Source organism: Pieris rapae, chromosome 4, assembly GCF_905147795.1.
Source record: "Pieris rapae chromosome 4, ilPieRapa1.1, whole genome shotgun sequence".
Taxonomy (NCBI): domain Eukaryota; kingdom Metazoa; phylum Arthropoda; class Insecta; order Lepidoptera; family Pieridae; genus Pieris; species Pieris rapae.
This window is the reverse complement of record NC_059512.1, coordinates 5,566,154-5,590,857: the sequence shown is the minus strand read 5'-3', so window position 1 is coordinate 5,590,857 and position 24,704 is coordinate 5,566,154. Positions and strand designations below refer to the sequence as shown.

At 32.2% G+C, this 24,704-nt stretch overlaps 2 protein-coding genes across 2 annotated transcripts; both read left to right on the top strand.

The window, feature by feature from the left end:
• The first annotated feature begins 939 nt into the window (after positions 1-939).
• LOC110998793 (putative inorganic phosphate cotransporter) lies at positions 940-8,137 on the top strand. Its single transcript, XM_022267574.2, has 11 exons — positions 940-1,077; positions 1,480-1,622; positions 2,174-2,353; positions 2,749-2,887; positions 3,455-3,672; positions 4,829-4,978; positions 5,659-5,791; positions 6,303-6,427; positions 6,773-6,895; positions 7,619-7,763; positions 7,968-8,137. The coding sequence occupies exons 1-11, from the start codon at positions 1,047-1,049 to the stop codon at positions 8,027-8,029; spliced, it is 1,449 nt and encodes a 482-aa protein (XP_022123266.2). The 5' UTR covers positions 940-1,046; the 3' UTR covers positions 8,030-8,137.
• Positions 8,138-10,176: 2,039 nt separating this feature from the next.
• Positions 10,177-19,902, top strand: LOC110998792 (putative inorganic phosphate cotransporter). Its single transcript, XM_022267573.2, has 11 exons — positions 10,177-10,342; positions 11,229-11,365; positions 11,598-11,777; positions 12,777-12,915; positions 13,579-13,793; positions 14,208-14,357; positions 15,677-15,821; positions 16,482-16,603; positions 17,547-17,666; positions 19,201-19,342; positions 19,731-19,902. The coding sequence occupies exons 1-11, from the start codon at positions 10,267-10,269 to the stop codon at positions 19,772-19,774; spliced, it is 1,470 nt and encodes a 489-aa protein (XP_022123265.2). The 5' UTR covers positions 10,177-10,266; the 3' UTR covers positions 19,775-19,902.
• Positions 19,903-24,704: the final 4,802 nt, after the last annotated feature.

Sequence of the window (24,704 nt, the reverse complement as noted above, 5' to 3'; positions counted from 1 at the left end):
TCTTAAAAGCGGCAACACAGTCGCTAGCTATCTGGCATTGAGAGTGTCCATGGGCGATGGGGCAGTATCACTTAACATCAGATGCACCTTACCTCCCGTTCGCCCTCTGCTTTATTAAAAAAACCTATTTATCGTAAAACTCCTGATAGGTTACATATTATATTTTTTAAATAGCGAAGATTTTTTTCATTGAGTATTTTGTGTGGATTTAAAAAAAAGGTTTAATTTAATTAACATGAAATAAAACAAGAAAACAACCTCATCTTATTTATACCTAAAGATTATACTTATTTAATTTTGAATTCTAACTAAACCCTTTTTTTAATTATTTCGTAAATAATCAAGTTGTTTCGTTTGTTTTGTTCACAGTAATAAACAAAAAGACTTCACCAGCATCCATCTGAGTTTTCAGATTTTGGTTAAATGATTTCAATATTCTGTATTTCGTAAAAATTAATACCTATATAATCGTTAATTTTTAATAATTTAGACAGACCTATATAATTTTTTTACCTCCACAAAAAAGGGGATGGTCGTAACTATAATGCGTCGCGTATGTAATGTATGTTTACACACACAATACATTTACAGATAACTTTGGCATCCGGTTTCTATGGTTGTTTTTAGAAGGATTGGGACAACCGACACAATGAATAAAGTGATAACCACCGCGAATGGAGACTTGCAACGCCCTAGGTAGCCGGTGTGTTGCCGACCTTTCAGGAAATATTACGCTTTTTACTTGAAATGTTTGTTCTTATCCTACGAAAAATTATTATTTTTGCCAAACGAGCCTTCTTAAATTGGTTTGAGTAAGTTAATTGTTCATTTAGTATTGACAAATGTATTAAACGTGCTACTTTATTAGCATAGGAATCATCATCATTATCTAATAATTTATCTTAATGATTATATAATAAAGAAAAATAACTAGTATGCTTTGTTAGTAAGTAAGACATTTTATTGTTCACATTGTTTGATAGTAGAAAACAGAAGACTGTGATTTCTATTATGTTATAAATATAAATAATTAAGAAATACTAAATATGGAAAAAACTGACTTTAAAAAGGAAAAGCGTAAGTATATCTTTACATATAAAAATGTTCTGTGTGTGCGAATTTTTATTTTCTTTGTGTGTACAAGACTGGGTCCGCCAGAATTATATAAAGTAAAAGTCAAAGTCAAAATAAATAATTCATTTTGGTAACACAATGTATACTTATGAATGAATTAAAGAAATATAATATATATTTTTGTGATTTTAATATATTGTATTAATATAAAGTGTTTGGTCAAAATTTTATTTTTAATTTATTTCATGCAGTTAACACTTTTTTATTATTTTTGTTAATGTAATGTTTTATTCATATTAATAATTCTTAATTAATGCAAAACGATCCATCGATGAATTAGCTTACATTACTTCCCGCCACCCGAGTTCCTTTTCCAGACTCTATAAGTAAAATTATAACTTATAGTAGAATATGGCATCGGTATTCGCCATCTCCAAATGTTGTGTATGGGACTCAACATGATTACACTATTCATCGTGAGAAGCAGTATGGGAGTTGCAGTATTGGCTATGACGGATACCAGCAGACGGCGGGATTCAAAAGTTGAGGTATAAACATACACTTTAATGTGTTCAATGCTGATCACTAGATGGCAATTGTTGCATTTATAACGCGGTATTATTTTAGGGGATTGTTTATACTGGTAAATTATAAACTGGTAAATTTTTGAAGCTTGAAAAAGTTATACACATGAAAGCATTTTTAATTATGTGTGTTATTACTAATGCAACTACTAATAAATTCCAAAAAAAGTTTTGAGAAGTATAACAAATAGATTATATTTCTGGGTAACGTTTTAAGTTTTATATCATAGCTAGTTTCCATAACGTAAAAAAATTAGGTTACAACTACCTACAAAGTCATAAAACATCATTTAAAATAACGTACAATTAAGCGTAGTTATAGATAGATAGAAAAAGACAGTGTATTTTTAATATCTACTGTAGATTAAGTCTACCTCATTTCCTTCTATCATCTTGATTATTATTTCGTAAGTTCTAAAACTACGGACTGGACGAACGGTGGGATATTTCAGACAATTGTTTACGAACAAAGCACTTATCGCTTCACTTTACCATTTATATTTTGTCTCTTGCAGATATACGACTGGGATAAAAAGACCCAAGGTCTTATCTTATCATCTTTCTTCTGGGGATACATGGTGATGCAAATACCAGCTGGTCTTCTGTCAAAGAAATTTGGTGGAAAACTCGTCATACTTGTAGCCCTGATTGTGAATGGTTTTATATGTGGACTACTTCCTTCAATTGTGAGCATTGTAAGTATTATTTAACGCACATCTAACTGCGTTTGGGTTTTTTTTCTATTCTGTTATAAGATGTTTTATGTAATAGAGGCAAACGATGAATCATTCGGCTTGCTTCCTTCGGTACGCTTGTGATGTTAAAATTACTATTTACCCTTATATAAATAAAATGTTTATCAATTTCGTAGTTTCGCTCTTTATAGTTTGATTATCAGAATTTTTAACATTAGACGGGAAGTTAAACTTGCTATAATCTTAACGGCTGAAGACTGGCAGTGGCATACATATCTTCTCTTGTCCAGTTTTTAAAGAAAAATCCAGAAATTATGGATATTTCTTAAGTATTCATGGAAAAGGGTAACTTGAGAGGTATTAAGTTTTATTATTAATGATGTGATATTCTCCAGGGTGGCTGGCAGATAGTATGTGTTTGTAGAATGCTAATGGGGCTCACTCAAGCCTGTCTCTTTCCGGCCAGTCATACTCTCCTGGGAAAATGGCTGCCTGCGCACGAACGTACTTCTTACACTGGTCTTGTTTATGGAGGTATATTTTAATTCATAATTATATTTGTTAAAGTCTGTATATGTTTATAACATTGTAACATTCGTTTGCAATATTTGGTTGGTTATGGTATAAATTTACTGGAAAGCGGTCATAATCATACATTTGGCTAAAAGGATTAGATTAGTTAGTGTTAGTTAGATTAGTTAGAAAGGAGTAGATCAGATTAGTAATAGAACTAATTTGAGTGTGTGACCAACCAGGCTCCAGAAGATAAACCACTCCCTATATGGAAATTGCATTCGTTTTTACAACAAACTCCCAAGCGAAATTAGAGAACTATCATTAAATAAATTCAAAGCCCTTGTTACAAGTACATTGATTAATAAATCCTTATATAAATGTGACGAATACTTAAATGATCCTGTGCGGCGGAAAGTTTTTTGCCAGTTCTTCTTACCCGCTCTACGCCCTTGACTTGCGAACTGGTTGTAAATGTAAATTTACAATTAATTTAATTGGTTTTTGTTGACGTTCATAAGTGTACATGTTTACCTATATGAATAAAGATATTTTGATTAGATTTGATTATTATTATCATACTTTTAGGATGTCAATTAGGAATCGTCATAGCGATGCCTGTATCTGGCCTACTCGCAGCTACGGATTTAGGCTGGAAGTTAATATTTTACGGTAAATCAACTCTCATGTTCATGGAAGCGTTTATATGGCACTTTTTTGCTGCCAGCTCTCCGGGAGAACATAGACTTATAACTTATAAGGAAAGAGAGTACATTGAGAGTGATTTGAATTCCGGTGGTCCAAGTGTAAGTATATAGGAAGTCATATGTTAGTTATTAAATTAAATTAAATAGCTTTTATTACGCCTGGGAAGCCGAAGGAAGTTTTTATTCTTATGAGATTGATCAAATAGTTTTATATCTTTATCTATGAATTTTCAAAATTATCAAGAGTACGAGATATTAGCGTTAAAAACGACTGGTAATGTTTTGCATTGAATTATTTTAGTTACTGTCTCTTAGTAATATTGGAATATTAGCTTCGTAATAAGAAAAACATATCATACAAAAAATATTTTCCTCGTTTTTTGCACCTCTTATATTGTTTACTTATACTTGTACTTGATACAAAACAGCTACTAATAAATCTTAAGCATCACCTCAAATTGTTTAGGGATTACGAAGATAATGTTTGGTTCATAATATAGTACTTTGCTTTATATTTTAAGTCTACAATATCATTATGTACATTGTAGACATAAATGAATATATAGATGACTCTATATGTATACTAAGATAATAATTAACGTATATTTGTTCTTCTCTGCGCCATTATCTATACGATAGAGACATTAAAATCATTCTATTAAACTTTCGGTATACCTAAATGATGTCCCTTAGTTAATAAAAAACGACAAGGCCTAGTCTGGATCCCTGATGAAACAGTTATATTTTCTAGTGACATCTTCTGAAAGGTATTTAATAAGTCATTTAAGGCTCTTAGAACTAGAGACCTCTGCTTCCCAATTCCTAATAGGCAACCATGGATTTTGTAAACAGGAATTATAAAATTTAAATATTCTATAACAATTAAAAAGAATTACGTAATAATTAACAAAAATATCTTTTTACACCTCAACTTTGTCACTGACTGAGAGGTGGGAACCATTTCATTTTCAATTCTTTACATTATTTCCTTTAAAATAACGTGAAATTCCTCAAAAAGACATATACGCAGTAGCAATTTTAATCAGAAAATTAATTATACATAAATTTACCACGTGCAGCTATTTTTTATAGGCAACCTATCGCTTAGATTACGGAATTTCAAATTAATTTTATCAAACTGATAGTTATAATTAAGTGGTAGAATCCTGTACTATTATGAACATAATATATCTATCTACGGTTTAACATACTTCAGTACGCAAACCATTTGATTTTTATTTGACAATTGTTTTAGAATCTCCGCACTCCCTGGTTAAATATTTTGAAGACCCGTGGATTTTGGGGAGTTCTTGCTGGGCATATTGGTTCATCTGTTGTTTACCTGCTGTTTTTCGTGGATATGCCTACTTACCTAGAAAAAGGCTTGCAGATCAGTTTAACCAGCGTAAGTTTTAACGGATTGTTTTCTTTTACTTTATTTCAAATCAAACCAAATCAAAAAAAAAAAATCAAATTAAACTTCAAATTTCAAAGCCTTTACTTCAACTTGAGAGTAAAATTACAACAATATATACCATATATATTTTGTAAACTTTCTCTTGTATAAACATTTATAAAAAAAGTTCTTTAAGAAGGTTTTGTTGCACAGCTGTCCTCTTGTACAGCTCGCCTTTGTAGCACAAATGCCTCCTCCAGCTGTTTTCAGTGCCTCCTATCCCTGGAAAGCCTTTGCCATAGAGGACCGGTGGCTTTTTGAAGTCATCAGCTCACCGCGCATATGGTCTTCCTTTCCTTCGCTTGGTATTGTAGCGAGGTGTCCATTGAGTGACTTTTTTCGACCATTTTGCTCTCTGGCCTCTGAGCAGGTGTCCCATTTTGAAATTTATCATATATTATTCAAAATTAGCATTTTTTTACTCGTAGAACTGCACTGATACGACTATTAAAGTTCTGCGCAATATTTTTAATAGATGTCGCTAGTATAATTTAAAAAGCTTGTGTTGTTGCGTACTTGTTAAATAAATGTTTAGCTTACTTGTTTAAAACACAATAGGAGTGCATTTAAGTTAAAGCAGTTTTAATAAAAACATTGAATTTTTTTGAATCATCTTTATTTTATTTCAGAGTGCATTCTTATCAGCTCTACCATACATAGGAATGGTTGTTGGCAACGTGGTATCCTCTATTTTGTGTGAGAAAATGTACAACAAGGGCGTTTTCAGATTAGTCACATTACGAAGACTGTTCAATAGTATTGGTAGGTGGCTTTTAATAATCGATTCCGATATTGAATTATTATTCTATATTTAATTTAAATTCATATATATTCCAATAAAGAATTTTTTTACATAAAAAAAATATATATCTATCGAATATTTAAGGCTGTGATGTCTATACGTAGGCATGCTTCTGGCTAAATTAATATGAATATAAACAGAAACATAGGAGCAGTGTTGGCCTTTTGGCTTCAGCGTGCGACTCTCATACCTAAGGTCGTAGGTTCGATCCCAGGCGTATTTAACATTTGCTCGAACGGTGAAGGAAAACATGGTGAGGAAACCGACATGTCTTAGACCCAAAAAGTCGACGACTAGTAAGGCCAAGACCTAAAGAGGTTGTAGCGCCACTGATTTATTTTTTTAAACAGCGACTTAAAATAATGAATAGTCAAATCGCTTGCTTCTGGGGCCATATATTTTTTTAAAGAACTTCTAGCTCTTTCCACTTATTTCTGTCAATATTTGTGATATTCCTACATTTCATTTTAGGTGTGGCTGGAGTGACCGTAGGTCTCTTAGCTCTCTCGTTTGCGAAGTCAGACAGCAAGGCTTTAGCTGTCGGGATGCTAACTGTTACCCTCTCTCTATGTGGGTTTGTATCCGCTGGATTTATGGTAAGTTTAGGAAATTATGAGTTAAATAATATTCGTTTCGAAAGCATGAGATAAAATCTAATCACAAACCGTACAATAAAAGTAAAATACCAATTCTTAGAAGGACGGCAACGTACTCGCGAACCCTCTGGCATTGAATGTCCACGAGTGGTATAACTTATCATCAGATGAGCCTGCTGCCCATTTGTCCGCTGTTCTATAAAAAAAAACTTGATTTGATTTGAATTTTATGTCATCGATAGATGCAATATTTATACATTTACAACTGGAATCACTCAGTCACAATTAAAATATTTAATTTAGTAGGCACGCAAGAACGAGTCATTACCAAGATTATATTTTCAGATGAGTCATCTAGATCTTTCCCCAAATTACGGGGGAGTGATGTTGTCCGTTACCAATTGCATCACATCCATTGGTGCCGTTGCGATACCGATCACTAATAGTTTCATCTTAAGAAACGACCCTGTAAGTATTAACAGCGCCTCGGGAGTTGCCACTTTGTTAAGTTAAACACTTAAAGGTGATATTGAAAACCACCACCACAAAATAGATTTCGTTGATGGTTGCTTATAGTAGAACCTATATCGACACTTTGTCTTCCAACATAAATTACACACGAAAATAATAATATCAAAGAAATATTGTTATTTAAATATTAACCTATTACTTATAGCCTCTTTAGACAAATTATTATTTAGGTAAACTGTTACATAAAACCTCTTTTTGTTTGGAACATTCATTTATTTAACACATGACTATGTGTGCTGTGACTAATTCTTGTGCATGTTAATTTTAAAGGGGTTTTAAAATTAATCCAGGAGTTAAAGAACTTTTTAAACGTAATTATAAAATAACCTAAAAAAAATTTGCATATTGGTGTAAAATTGGCGTAAACTTAAAGATCTGTATAATGATATTTAAAAATCACTTGTTTCGTAGATGATCAGCCTTCTGTACCTGATATATCGTCGTCTTCTTGGGTCTATGGCATGTCACTATGTTTTCTGTACAAGCTGTAAAATGCGTTTTAAATGCGCTCAGGAATTCAATTGGTGGGTTGGCGGGAAAATCGTTGTTCGTGTTGCCCAGCCAGTGTTCGAGCCTCCAACTCCTATTAACAGTGTAAATAGAGACTATATAAAGAAGCATAATTATCAGATAAGGTAATATTGCTGTTTTTGTTCACAGACAGATGTAGGCCGATGGCGTGTCGTATTCTTCGGAACAGCTGTAGTGGGTGTAATTTGCAACGTTGTTTATGTGCTGCTTGTGAGCGCAGATAGACAGGAATGGGACGACCCCAACTACTTGGATAAACAAAAGGCTGACCCAGGTAATTCATTCATTTATTTTTTAGAATTCAGTCCTATTTATCACGTGACTTCTATAATGACCCGGTACCATTCCCAAGTTGCGGTATGAGCTGGAGGTAATTCCAAATGACTGAATTTCGAAGTAAAGTTTCGTGTTTATAATTATTGTTAATATCACCAATTAAATAATTCTCAGCAATTAATTTAACTCAACTTTCTTACAGAGGAAACACAACCAGCATTGAATTCAAAAGAAATTGAAATGAAACAACTCGAACGACGATAATGGACTGTAGAAGATCTGACATATTTATTTATAATAAACTCAAAATAGTAACGGTTCTCTTTCTGTTCCTTTACCTATAGATTAAGTATAAATTTCTGCAATTCTCAATTAATTCGTTTCATTGTATATATGTGTGTTACTCTGCATAGAAAAATATGGCCCCACATAGACTCATGGAATTGGATCGATGTTCCTTCAATTTATTTCTTAGTAATTAGCTATCATACATAATAGAATAAAAAAAGTACTTACACAATATACAAAGGAAAAACAAATTACATAGATAAACATACAACATGTAACATAAAGCATGAGTACATTAATAGACAATAATGTGAATGAATGAAAACTAAATTAACCTAAAACAAACGACAAGGAACAACTAGGATGTTACTGCTAAACAATGTCAGTCTTCCCGCCTCTTCTCACATCCTCTTTTGTGAGGTGAAAAATATCACAATGCTCGTAAGTAGTGTCATAGAGAATTTTTTTATTAAATAAAATAGTTTATCTAATTCTGGTTAGTAAGTACACCACACAAACTATTGTTTTTACTGATAACAAAACAGTCAAGTAGCGATACCACTCTAAATAAGCTTTGGCCTCAGATTATGTTAAAAGATAGTGAATTAAGTCCCAAAATACAGTTTTATCAAAACATTGAGAGGTGTTATAACAACTATGGATGGATCTCTAAATACCATCTCTTTTTGTAAAATGTAATGTAAAATTAAAGTTTCTAATGACAATATCATACCCCGTGTCCTGAGAATTTTATTATTCTACATAATTTATCACGAAAATGTTTCAATATCAAATATTAATTTATTAATACCTCGTAAATGACAGGCCGGAATGAACAAGTGACGATAAATTATGAACCCGTTCGTTTAATTAACGAATATACCTCACCGGAGGGAGGTTATATTTAAACTCTGGGTTAGGGTAATGAAGCGATTAAGAATGTTCGAATGGAAATGCTAAGCTGACGTGTCGAATCTACTACTTAATATATAACATATAAAAATTGGCTAAAGTACATTCAACCGACCGACTTGACAAAATCTATACAAGTGTGTCTTTTGTATCATTTCTTTTTCTATAGGCTATTATATATATGAGAATATTATCAATCAAGGGAATAATTAGAATGAAATACTGAGCATTTTATTTAATGCCTTACCTATGACGTCATACTTAATAACACTGGACTTTGTCACGCTTAGAAAAATGGTATTTAAAGTGTTAGATGGTGTTTGAGTAGTGAAATTCATCGTGAATAAACTATGAAATTGCAGAAGTTAAGCTTTCTTGAAACCTATATACATATTTGCGTGATCGTAAAAGTTTTATATGAAATAAATAATTTTATACATTATTAAGAGGCATCATGGTTACATCAAAATAGTTAACCAAGTACAAGTTTTTACTGTGTGCAAATAATACAAATAAGAGTAAGAGACGAATGTGTACGTAGAAAGTGTACTCGTAGCTTTTGATTAGATTTAAGAAACGTAAGTTTTTCAATAAATTTATTTATCAAAAAACCGGCTGGTGATAAGTATGTATTCTCAGCTTTATACAAAGAAACAAATAGGTTCTATTCACTAATCTAATAAAGAAAAAGTTATAGGCAAAAAATAGATAAACTGCAGCTTTATTTTACATACTAATCATTAAGTCTGTGGCAACCTGTTTACCGTTAATCTATGATCAAAGAAGTCTATTTGTAAATGGGCTTATGCTGCGACAAAGGCCGCCTCGATCCCGGTTTTCATGCTGTTTTCGCGTATAAAGATGCGGGGACTAGGTCTCAACAAATGTATCCAGTCTCCTATATACTACATTTTTTATTCATGTCTCAGATGATTGAAATAAGATTTTTTATTGTTATTTGTTTTATATTATCTTAATTATAGTCTAGCATACGTGATCGTTATCAGATACTAAAAAGACACTGACTATATGCGATATGTGATTATTACCGACGCATTTGTATCTTGGACAAAATTAGATGAAATTTTAGCCTTGGCAATTTCGACTTTAATTACATTAGATAAAGTTTCATTTACCATAAAAACAATATGTTGTAGACAGTTTATGTAGTGTAAATAATGTAAATGGAGTTTACAGAGTTAATGTAAGCAAGGTTGAAATTTTGTAAATAAAATCTTCTCTAGATAGCGATTGTAGTGTTGATAGAATCGAAATAATACACAGGAGTGCTCAAAGGATGAATGTTATTAAAAATGGACACAGAATTTTTGAGATTTAAATTTGAAGACAGCCATGATGGTGTTATTACTAAAACAAGTAAGTATTCTTATTTCAAATATTGCTTTATTATATTTAACTTCTACCTATAAAAATACGAATCGCAATATTATATTAATGTTTAATTATTTTATATATTAATTTAATTGTAAATTAATGTAATAATAATGTTGGAGTGGTTTAACATCTTAAACTTTGGTTTTATTCATAAAAAAAAAATTATAGATTTATAATTATTATCAATGCCAAAGAGCTCGCGAGTGCATTGCCTGCCTTTTAAAAATTGGTACGGTCTTTTCTTGAAAGGCCCTAAGTCGAATTGGTTCGGAAATACTTCTGTGGGCAGCTGGGTTCCACAGAGTGGCAGTGCGTGGCAAAAACTGTTTTGTTTACTGTGGCAAAAACGCGCAGTTGTGGAACGGCGGACGTCAAGGTGATACGGGTGGAATTTCGTATTCTGCCTCGACGTCCGATCATGAAACTCAGCTGCTGGTATTAATCCGAAAAACTCTTCTGAACACTGTCCATGGTAAATGCGGTACGCAACGCCAAAGGATCCAGCCGCTCGGAGAGAGATTGGTCTTCGACGGTTCGAGCCGCTCTTCTCTCTGTCTATAATATTATTTCACAAATTCGAATTGTAGCACCGCGCATAATTTGTATTCCTATTTTGTGAATACGACGCGTCTTGCTTACTTTTTGTAAGCGCCTCTGTTTGGTACCATAACTGCTTCATTTTGGCAGAATTTATTAAGCTTTCAACGATATAGTTTTATTTTGCTTAAGTTTTTACAAACAAAATGGAAACTAAAATATACAAGTAACATCGAAAAGTCTGTACAATTATTTATACGATTTTTGATTCGCGCGATTGTTTCGTATATTCGATACAATTTGTGCTAACATGTTATGATACATTTTACAGAATTCAAAATCGGCATACGACATATACAAATCATTTATATGTTCTTGTGTTCGGTTGTTATGGGCGCAATGAGGGGAAGTACAGGAGTAGGGATATTAGCTATATCCGATATGGATCATAATAGTTCCTATATTGAGGTAATTTAACATTTAATTGTTCAGAGCTAGAAAAATTTTATCTACATCGTACCAAGAGTAAGGTATTATTTGTTTTAAACTTATAATTTTAATTCAAAATCCTTTTGAAAAAGAATATCGATTGAAAAATATTGTAATGTTTGCAAATTACGACGCGACAATAAAACCAACCAATATGTTTGTAATAATCATAACTAATTAAGTTGTTGACTATTATTTGTTACCTTTTCAGATGCATAACTGGAGTCAACGAATCCAAGGAACAATATTATCGTCATACTTTTTCGGCTACGCACTTTTTTTGATACCAGCTGAGATTTATTTGGCCCAATTTGGCGAGAAGTTAGTTTTGACGGCTGTCTTACTTATAAATGGATCTATGTCTGCTGCAATGCCTACGATTGTTAATAAGGTACTGACTATGCAGTACTGTAATCCTCATTATGTTGCATACACGTTTCGCATCTATTTAATTAACTATATTCTAGACAGTATTCTAGGTAGGTCGGTCTATATTCTATCTTTTTGACAAAAAAATATGAATGTTTTTAGTCTTCGCGTCGTCTTCAATATTGTTAATTCACATTTGCCGTATATGGATTCAACTCTAATCTCAATCTATATATACACTTTCTTACTATAACTACAGGCTAGGCAGCCTATAATTTTGTATCAAATTATTACAGCAATTTAACCCTAAGGTCTGTTTTTAGAAATAATCGTACAATCTTATTTTCGTTAATTCCACAAATGAAACATGAACGATCGTCTAATGTTACTTTATTAATTTAACTTTAGCAGCTGTAATCTAATCGGCTTAATTAATTTTAAATCAATTTCGACACCGAGTTTCACTTTAACTTTGAACAAATTATTCTGGAATATGCCGGGTGATTTGTCTTACTTCAACAAATTTGTGTTTTGTTTTGAATATGCAGCACTCGATTGAAACTTTCCATGGGTGAAAAGAGATGCAATTGTTAAGAATTTTCGTTCAAGCAGTTTTTTAATTTACTAGTTATAAATGTACAAAAATAGTCCTTTCCTGTTTATATTATACGTGTGTAAAACTTTTTAATAAGTTATATAGTATATTGCATTCATTTGTCATTTGTTTTTGAAAATTCTCGGCAAATCTAAAACTCTTGTTACACGTGAAAATGAACCTGATGCGAGGGAATTTTCGGTCAATGATTTATTATGACTTTCGTTGTGGGCTTACTTAACAACAAAGCTATAATAGGCTGCGATTAACATTTTTTAATGAAGCCCCATCTCGTGCCACTATTTACAATTGTTTTATCTCGCAAACCTACAGCTAATCTTCTTTTTTGATTCCCTCTCAATGTCAAGATATGTAAGAAAAGTGTAATGTGTAATAGTTTAATAGATTTTCAACATTATATTACAGGGTGGATGGATTGCAACGTGCAATGCGCAGTTTCTTTTGGGAATGACTCAAGCTTGTATTACGCCAGTGAACCAGAAGTTAATCACAAATTGGTTACCACCTCATGAGAGGTCGACTTTTAACTGTATAGTTCAAGGAGGTAATTAAATATTTATGTCTATTATATTGAGAGCTGAGACTAAGTGTAATTTCGAAGTCTAAAGTCTTAATAATTACCTAAATAAATGTCAGTCTAAAATACAACAACTCTAAGTATTACCCTTATATAATTAGGTAGACTCTTCCACTAAAGTTCAAGATTAAACGTATCAAAAGAAATGATTACGAAGTTAAGATATCCTAAGATTTGCTTTTGATCGCAGTGCTTCTGTGGAAAATCATAATCAAGAAAAAGGTGGATCTTTATAATGCATGAACGAGTTATTTAATATGTAATGTTCTAAGTCTGTCACTTTACGTGGGATGCAGACGATTGACCTAGTAACTGTTGTACAGTGTTGGTCTATTGCTTAGGTTTAATGGTTATTTATTAAAATAATTGTGAAATTATTTAATCTAAACAAAATAGTATGAGGAGGGATTTTTTATGCTTGAACGGTATCCAACCACTAACGATGTGTCGCAGTAGTTGTGTGGGAAGCAATGCTTCTCCAATATAATTATTAAAGAATATTCTTGAATATTAAATCTAAACGTAATAAAATTGGTAAGCTATTGCCCGTACATTAAAGTAATAGCATTATTGTTAGCTAGCATGTTAATTCGCATCTTTCTCCTAAAATAAATTCGTCATTATTTGCAGGTCTCTTTTTAGGCATCATTATAGGCCTTCCAATATCGGGATTAATATCCGAGGCCAGACTAGGTTGGGAGCTGGTTTTCTATTCCCAAGCAATGATGACGTTCTCCATGGCTGTTATTTGGGGTCTTCTTACCGCCAGCAGACCAGATAAACATAAGGCTGTTGGTGATTGGGAAAGCGAGTTTATTAAGGAAACTTCAAAATATTATCGTAAGGTATATTTCAATTCTAGTCGACATTTACTTTAATTAATTGTAGCCCTAAATTAGAAAGGTGGTATTTACACGCCCCCGTATCTGATGATGAGCAGGTCTATAGCTCTCCGACGCATAGATTATAGAGTAGAGATTTATGTTGTCGCCGAATCTGCTTGAACCATTATACTGTTGTTGGATCAGCCATGTAGACCATTAAAGTTTTGGATTTTTAAAAATATATACATATTTATAATTTTTGACCCTAACCTTACGATCTGCATTTGAACATTCGGTACATCATGGAAACATTATTCATTGAAAAGTAAACAACTACCACAAATATCAATTCGATTTTATGAACATTATTGGGTTTTAAAGTTATTTTTTATTGGTATCATTATTATATTATTATGATACATTATAAAATTTCAGAAAACTATAAAGAACCCTTGGCGCCGTGTATTGAGAACACGACAATTTTGGGCCATCGCCGGCTCCCACGCTGTATCCAACGCCATCTTTATTTTTTTCCTCGTCAACATTCCTGCTTATTTGAAGAGTTTTCAACTGCCCTTGTACGAGGTAAGTTTAAAAGCGTTACGCTTATCTTATGACAAAAATGTTGTAAATATTAAGCGATCTTTAGATAAATTTTAAAGTACACTTCTCTGTTACTTTCTGCTCTCTTTTAGCCTAAGTTACCCATCCAGTTAGCCATCGTTTATAAGCGATAAGATCGCCCGTTGCGTAAATGTATTACTGAATTAGGCATCTTTTCCATTACACGGTTGTTCAAACGTACGGTGTGTAAGCCGTACGGTTGAAAAAACGTGCTAGCTTGTACATGATACGGCAAAATCACCGCGCGAGACATTGGTAAGTACTGGCTAGTAGCGCTTTTTACTCGGGCTGTGTAGGACGTGCTGCGTCATGAATTTTCTTACGAAAAAAAAGATTATAGTTGCTTATTACATATATAGGAAAAAGAAAATAGAAAAAAAAGGGAAGTAAGGTTTTGGATACATCCGATTTTAGAAAAAAGGGAGGAATATGGCGCGTTTCATACACTTGTCCAGAATCAATTGAGAGAAGATGAAGACAAGTTTTACAATTATTTTAGAATGCAGAAAACTACATTCGACAACTTGCTCCAAAAATTATCCCAGGAACTAAAACATCAAGATACTTCATTCATTTTATAATAAAATCGCGAAACAGCGTATATAAGCGGTCACGAATCCGTGCGTACGTCCGGCACCGTCGACACACCCCGATAGACTGCCATACAACACTGGTGAAAATCACGCCGTGCGTAGACGCGGCGCGCCGAGGGGCAGTCACGGCGCACGCGGCCGCGGCGCCGTGCCTTGGCGCCACCGTGCATGTCGACAAGCTCATATAGTGATCCATACCACACTGACGACCGTGCCTACACGCGGCGAATTAACCGTAGATTTTCACGGCGAGATACCGTGTAATGGAAAAGAGGCCTTATTTTATTCTGTAATTTTCTGTGTTCGAAGAACTAAGAATGCAAAGTATATAGAATATTTTCCCCCGGCAAAATTTTTGTCAGTCAAACTCTAAATGAGTAACAGAAGAAAAGTATGAGGAAGCGAATCAAAAACAGTATTATTTTTGTTACATACTATGTAAATAATCACAAAGGGTATGTAGAATATATAGCTAGAAACACCCACGCGTACGAGTATTCTTACGAATACTGCTGGCGGATTATCTATCTCCAAGCTTCGAAAATCGATCGCCACTATAGCTGGTATTATAAATTATTAATTTAATTTAATTACACATATATTTATTTAAAAAACACTCGAGCGCGAGCAAACACGTCCGTTTTTTCAATCCATTGCAAATAAAAATACATTAATAATATATTACAGGCAACGTTTCAAGTAATGCTGGCTTTTGTATCGCTATCTTTGGTGTACATTTTAACGGCCCCTTCTCTGGACTGGGCTTATCGCATTGGGATCGTAGACCACTTCTTCGATATCAGATACCTTAGAAAACTTATCAATGGTTTAGGTGAGATGCTATTTTCGTTCGAAATTTGATTTCGAGCGATTATATATTAAGTTTATTCCCTTGCATGACGATATCAGTCATTGATTGAAGCGATTAGCAATGTTCTGTATAAGAAATTTTAAAATAATTTTAACTGAAATATTGCCTATTTTTTAATTGTTTCTGCAATAAATATACATAGGCTTTGTTACTGAGGTATATTGTAGAATTCTGTGCTGGTTATTCAAGTTGTTATTAATTTTAAAAAAAGTTCTTCATATAATATTTTTATAGATAATAAAAATAAAACTAATAAAATTTTAAACTGCTATAATAAATTTGATATAATATGCCAGATAAACATTTTTTTGCTTATCTGTATTATACAAAGAGGAAGACTTAGGCATCAACTATTTAATATAAAAGTACAAAATTTTATTTCTACCAAGTAATTGTATGCATAAAATTATCCAGTTAATTAATTATACCTCAGAGTGAGTTGCGGCTATCCGCAGGAGTGTTGATTACACTGAGGGAAAATTTACACGTTTTCATAATAAAGTTTGCACTTTAATGCAAATGCTACAGGCCTGGGTCGCACTACGTTTACAGTGAAATGTATCTGCACTCTTTAAATTAAATCTTTATAACGTAATTTAGAAAAACCTTTGAATTTTTCAGGTGTGATAGGTTTGGCCACTGGCCTAATACTATTACCAAATTTCATTCCTGGAGACCATGGGACTGTATTTCTTATGATGATAATATTGAGCTCACTTAGTCTACAGTTTTCTGGATTCCTTGTAAGTTAAAGAGCACTTACATCTATGACTATCATATTAATATCTTACAACAAAATAAGATATTAATAATATATAGAATTGTAATCAACATATATAAGTATTACTTCTTGAAATGACAAAATTTTTCAGGAATCATTTTTTTTATTTTACATAATAATGTAATTAATTAATAAATGTTAAATTAAACCGATGTAAATAAATGTAAATAATCATTAGCAACTACGAAAATGAAACTCGGTGACGCAACAACTTTCTAGGTTGGGGCTTCAGACATATCTCAGGCATGCCGGTTCCTCACGAGTTTTGCCTTCACTTTAAGAGCGTGTGTAAAATATGCACATAGACAGAAAGTTCTGTAATAGACGGGGTTCGAATCTATTTACAGGCATTACTCAAAGTCAAAGTCATAAATCATTTATTCTTATAGATATTCTTATAGATAACACAATGTACACTTATGAACGTCAATAAAAGAAATATAGATTATAATATACTTCTAATTTACTGCCAGTTCTCAAATAAAGGGCATAGAACGGAGGAGAACTGGCAATAAACTCTCCGCAACTCTTTTTAATCGTCAAGTTTTTGTTTTGTTTTACATAATGTTCGTAAGAAGCTACAACCATTACTCCATGTCTTACGTGACATCAAAAGTAAAAAATAATTATAAGATAAATTAAAAACAAATATGTATTTATCTCAGATTGTCAAAGATCCTCTATCAGGAATGGTTAAATACTTATCAAACACACTTAAATTCTCGTGGGAAAAACACACAAATTTATAGGCGAAATAACTGACATCACCGCATACACGAATTCAAGTACGACCAGTCACCGCAAGTTACTAGCCAATGCAATACTTTTGTTAGGTTCAAGAATTTTATTTGAATTAATGATATACGGTATGAATAGCGATTCTATGTACGAGAATGTCTTTTTAGGAAAACCATAAAGACATGAGCCAGAACTTTTCGGGAACATTACTAGTAATGACAAGCACTGTCGCAAGCGTTGTTGGTGCCTTTGTGCCATTGATGACTGGGATCATTGTTGTCGATGCAGTGAGTATTTGAAACCTATGTTTTGGCGCCAATATTTAAATTAATAGTTTAAAAGCTCGTCGTAACGTTTCTTATTGTGATAGTAAGTCTATATAGAATCGTTGACGTTCATCAAATATGTGGGTATGAGATTGAATAAGTTACTTTTATTAACTTCTGTGTTATACTTATTATTGCAGATTAAAATGTATGTGTTTATATAATATTTCGCACTAGTGTGTGTTAATTTAAATTCTCTTAATACGGGTAATATTTTTCAAAGACTTTGAAGAAGCACTTATCTGACACTAAGCTATTTGTAAGAACGTCGAGACCGGAATATTTACAGTTTTGTATTGTGCCTTTGGGCGATGTAGGAGGAAGTTCACTGCTAATTTTCCTCTCCACTGCTTTGAAATTTAAATTAGTGTAGCTGGTTGGTCAGTGGCAAATTATTTAGTTCTAATTTATTTCTACAGTTTTTTTGCTGTTGGAACGATTTTATAAATTATAATAGGAAAAACCTAATATAATTTTAAGTAATTCGTATTTTAATCCATTAAATAAGTTTTATTTACAGTAAGTGCCAGTACTTCTGTAACACCTTTTGAACTATAAAATATGAAAGGTTTTGTTTCAAAAGCACTTTGAAATTACATAAACTTTGTTATTTCATTACACGTAAAAGCTTTAACTTTTATTAATAATAATCTACCACAAAACTTGGGCAAGGTTGAAATTCCGGGGCTTTGAGTTAAAAAAGCTCTTCATTCGCTAATTATATGCTTACGATGAAGTTATAAATTATTTAGAAGTGCGTGAGTTTATGAACTTTTTAATTTTATATTCTTAAATAAAATAAGAGTCGAAGGTTTCACTTGTTATTTGTTTTGTGTGGTACAGAGGTTATGATTTTGTATGTGATTTAAAAATACAAGTCGCACTATAACCTAAGTTTTCGTATTAAAATTTCCACCGCCTCATAACCCTACATATATTTGAAGAATAACTATTAGTGACTTACTTACAACCTCTATTTGGTCTAAAACATTCCGGCTTGCTAACGATGTTTTTACCGTGGTAAAATCTATTGGTACTTAGTAGATATATTTAAAGGCATATAATTTAAATTATGTTTAGAATCGTACACTAAACCAAAATCTTAATTATTAACAATTTTACTTATTTTATTTTACAATTTTTTACGCCGGCTTTTTCTCTCGGTCTGCACCATCTCTCTCCTTTGCTTGTTGTTGAGTAGGGATGCCTACAGGTTCGAATTTGATGACGTGGAATAAGTGATATCTTGATGATCTTATGTTCCAAAATAAACGTATTTTTTTTTATTTAATTAAAATTTCAGTATCGTTTGAATGGTCTGTTATTGGAACTATGTGTAAATCGTGATTTCAATTAAACATATATCCAATCGTTTCTCTGGATGGAACTTTCAAGGAAAACCTAATTGAGCCAGCTTAGTTCAGAATTAATTTACCTAATGGCACCTTATCTCCTGTTTGTAACGCGACGGAATTAACTTTCCTTTGTGTTTCAGACGGATCAAACATGTTGGAGAATAATGTACTTTATTTTGTCTGCTCTTGTCATTGTGTCTGGCGTCTTTTACACCGCCTTTGGCGAAAGTGATCGACAGTTTTGGGATGACGGTCCGAAAATTAAATATGGATACACTAATGGTAAACTAGTTTTGTTATTTTTAAATTCTCTAGCTAATTCAAATGTCTTAATGATTTGAAAACACATTATTTTGAAGATGCACTTATCTATTGTGATCTGTTCCACCTCTGAATTTTTTTCATATCTCGATAAAAAAATATACAATTTTTACAAGTTATAAATGGAAGTATTCTTCATGATAGTTATAAAAATAATTCAACGGTGCATTCAGATGACGAACATTTCTTTAGATCGACGATGTATATTGTATGCCATAGATGCAAGTGTTATTTGTGCACCTTGAAAGGAAATATTGATAAACTTTCGTGATTCGACAGTCTAATGCCTAAGCCATTAGGCCAAAGCTGCTCTGCAAGTTTGTATAATAATATAATAATATTCTTTCAGAGACAACCAATTTAGAGTTGGATGAATTTGAATCAACAATATGAATATGGGCAAGCGGATACTACTATAGAGGATACATGCTAATTATTTTTTACTTAAAAAAAATAAAAAATAAGGATACATTTTATTCTATTTTATTAAATTATTTTAAAATGTTTTATAATATAGAGACTTATTGTCAATAAATCCGTTTTTATACATTTCTAGTATTATATTTTGTGTATGTTGTGGCCAAATCGTATTTGGTATATAATATATAGGATTTTTTGTTTGTATTTGTGACACACACTAGAAAAAATCAAGAATTGATGACAAATAGCTTAGATAATGTTGACGGGAGTAAAGTTCCCGACTAAACATTCGATGACAATTTACATCAAAATTGTCATCGAATGTTTCGAAATCGTCATCGAAACCGAGACCTACTTCACTGCGCTGACGTCACTACCAAACGTATTCCGGCCGTTAAGGATATACTACCGATATATTAACGCCAGAATAAGATTACTGGGGCGAGTCAAACCCTACGTATACGGGCTATTTGACCGTTCCAGTGCCATCCTGATTCCTGAATCAACAGGACGCGAAGGCCACACCACCAGCAGGAGATTTGACAGAACTGGCCGATGTTTATTTATTAACGATTAATTTAATATATCGAACGGGAAATTTTATGATGACATATGAAAATGAAATAAGCTCCGAAATCCCAACCCACACATAGTATGAAACGCTAATGAGAAGCGATGTCATAGCTTAGATATAAACGGCAAACCAGACAAATTGGTAATTCAGCCCCGTATTTAGAATCTGGATTCTGAGATTATTTAGTCTGGGTCTGATGATAAGCCTATGTAATGGTACCTCAATTTATCAATGTTTCGTAACAGTGCCGAATTATGGTTCTAAAACATTTATATTAAATTTATTTATTCATGGTACTTTATTTATAATATCGTTCAGGTACTCAATGAGTACAGGTGTAGATTATCTGCATATATATTTTTGTACTGGTCAGGTTACTGGCGTTATTTTAAAGTAATATTTGAAAATGTCTGACCATTTAAATTTAAATAGACAATGCATTTCTGAAAGAAATTTATTTTATTTATTTCGAAAGATTTATAGCTTATCACTAACTTACTAAATATAATATACTATTTATGCCATTAACAAATATTTACATATAGTACTTATTCTATATAGTAGTCTAGTAAGTATTTATTCTATCTATTCACTTTTTTTTCATTAAGGAGCTCAGATGTTATAGCTCTCCTTGCCGACGCCACACTTGAGGCGAATAGGTCAATTTAGGATGGTACTTTCCTATACGACGTTTATAGGTGGACATACAGTAGCAATAACCGCCTATTTCATATTTACTGAAATTGATTAAAGAACAAAAATGAAGACTTAAAATTAATTTTACCAAAAGATTTAAAAGTATGTTTAACTTATTCGAATAATAAATTAATAATTCATCTTCTACAGTGACAAAAGAACATCCTTTTAAAAGACTTTTCGAAGCCCTGTTAAGAAACAGATTGCCTTCTTTATATGTACACAGTTAAGTTCCCTTTATTCAAATCACTAACGTGAATCACAGAACAGTTCATACTGTTTATAAAAAATATCAATTATATGAAAAAAGGTATGATAGAAAGTCGAAACGCTTAGTATGACTACCGTATATTTAAATCGCATTTTTATTTCATTGTATATTTTGCAGGCGAAACTAATTAACGGTTGTTAGTAGTGGACTTAATAATGCTTTAAACAATATGATCAAATCCACGCAATAATCTAGGTAAAATTTACTAAAAAATCACTTATCAGTTTTAACCTAAAGCTAATTTAATCCTAACACTTGAAAGCCCAAAATCTTTGTAATATATCTCTGGCAATCTTGTAGGTCAATATTTTGTTAGCTTATCCTTAAGTCTTGATAAACGTGCTCTGGACAACCCTCATAAATCTAGTTGGAACGAGGTATCAAAGAAAAATTGGATGGCTTAGGTCAACGAGGCAGGTAACTTAATATACCGTAATGTAACTAAATGTTACTGAAGAAATATTTAAATAGATCTTTAAATTTCTTTTTTTAGTGTAGTCGCGTGAAACAAAGATCGTATTATAAATATATTTTATTTATACGATTTATAAGAGATACACAACACAAATCTGCACTTTTCTCCAATAATCCATTATCTGGGCAGACATATTTCTGCATTTTTTAAAGCCGTCTTTATCGTAACAAAACTAACGAAATTCGATACTACTTCCATACGTTATTATAAGTGCAACTAGCATTAACCAACCAGGTGTTAATTACAATATCATACATCTGGAAATTGCAGCAAATAAATAGTATATTGCACACTGTCACTTCGTCTCCTTCACTTAATCTGTGGTTACGCTGTAATTAAAAGTGATAGATAATAATCCTTCATTATTTAATTAGATACTTATATATTTACTAAGACCAATGTATCTATTATATACAAAGGGGTAGGTTTCTTCCTTTCTTTTTCTAATTCCCTATATTCTGTTAACTTGTTATAATCATATATCTATATATAGCTCAATTTAAACATTTAGTCCAGAATGTTACTACAGTTAGTAATAGGTATTATTATAAAATATACAAATTTATTTTTCGATATGACCTCTGAAAGCAATGGCAACACTGTTTCATTACGAAAACAATTGTGTTCATTACAAACAAGTGTAAAAATTTCGTGCGAAAATGAAAAGAGAGCCAATGAACAAATTGTTCCGACACGCAATAAAAGGGTATGTTTTAATAAAAACAGGGTTATTCGGCGCATATTTACACTTCTGTCTGAAAATATTTATATTTAACGTATATTTTGGGAACGAATTTATTAATGGACAAAATATGATATTAATATGCCGCAGGTAATTTTTAACATAATTAGGTGATCAAACTTTTCGCATCATCCATTGTTGGGTGTATGTTATGTAAGTATGAATTTTACATACGAACCCGTAGTTTGCCGTTAGATACGCTGTTGGTTTCTTTATGCAAGTTAAGATAAGTAACAAAAACACACTATCGTTCAAGTGTAGCCAGTGGCAGCGCTCAGAGTTCAGAGTGCTCGCATAAGTCACTAGCTATGACAATATATTGTAAAATATTACGTGCATAATAAAAAAATGTTTCATGGAAATTTTAAATCGATATGTTCTTAGTTGCTTTAAATAATTCTACTTTTGAAACACATTCATCTCATTGTTAAATTATGTCAACGCTGTGCTATGCCTATAATAACTTAGTTCGTAAGATTGAGCAGCGATCAGTGCCCCATTTCACATTTTTCAATTCGTGTAATAACTACAATTGTACACAAAATGAATGCGATTTTGTTTATTATTAATTAGGTTTCAAAAATTGACTGTAACATATTGACGTAAGGTATTCTCTATATGCCAATGCTTGTGGTTTAATACTCGTAATGTGTTTATGAAGGAGTTTTAAAATTTGGAGTCTTGGTTTTATCTATATAGAAATGCTAAAGTTCAAATTAGAAGAACTTTACAACATTATAACTGCACACATGGTGCAGTTGCGAAGGCAAAACCGCAAGCAAAAGTTAGTTCGAACAGCTGCTGTGGTGACCATGTCCAGTTGCATCTAATTTTATTTGGTCTTAACTTAATTTTTCCTTTTTATGTATATTTTTAGATGTTATATATAATTAGGTTGGGTAAAAAGTCTTTTCGCAATTTCGCAATATATTAACTTGTAATCAAATCTGTTTGGATATACTATTTATGTCTGGCTGGTTTTGGTATCATTAAAAAAAGGGTTGGTAAAGTTGGTAGATTTTATAGAAGATAATTCCAAATTCAAATGAGGAAAATGTGTGATTCTATTTGTTTTTCGTATCATCAAGATGAGTGAATCTTATGAAGAAATTCGATAGATTTTAAAATTTTACTACAAAAAAGGCAACGCAAGCTGCAAAAAAGATTTTTATGGACCTAGTGCAGTGTCTGTGGGAGAAGCACAAATTTGGTTTAAGCGTTTTCAATCTGGAAATTTTGATGTCAAAGACGCACGTCGCTCTGGCTCTATTACGGATAAATTGGATGCCATTTTTGAAAAATCGAAGCGAAAAAATGCGAAGAAACTTTTTCCTCAACCTATTATCTAATTTTTATTTTTTAAAAGAAAACCCAAAGGAGCTGTTATGAGGGTAGTTGTGTAACGTGTATTATTAACATAATTTTGTAGTAGATCTAAATAATAATAATAATAATTTAGTTAGATAGATTACTAAGAAATGTTTAAACGCTCCTTAACATTTTTTGTGTACATTGTAACTAATCTCATAACTTACACATAACTAAGACTTATCGATTTATTTATAATTAAACCCTTGAAGAGATTCTGCGGCATTTTTAATCCCATCCCCTAGCTCGTAATAGTAGATTTAATGTGCGACTTGTTTCCAAAACTGCAATAGATTTATGTTCTGTAGAGGCTGCTGATATTCCTGAGATTAATAACGAGAATCCTAGACATATCCTACATACTGGTGTATGGGCCATAATATGTAGCGGAGAAGTTGTATATTCCTTTAACGGCTGGAATAACTGTTTTCAGGTATCTCTACAGTTTAACATCAGATTTTATTGACATTGCATATGTTTCTGAGATCGGTTTATGAAGATATTGGAGGTGGTACAACAACACTCAAATGCTGTTTCTGTTTTAAGGATACCTCATTATTAAGTATTGTCTTAAACTTTTTGCCTAACCCCGCGTACAGGTTCTTTGTAACTTCCAATCGCGAGGTTTTTCCCCCTATTTTTTTAGTTAAATAGAATACAGGTCAATTACAAAACTCAAGATTTGAGTTGGTATCACTATCAGTTGAAGAATACCGACGGGAACTATAAATTAGGTGTCGCTGTTTTGAATATTTAATTTACTATGTTGAATGTATT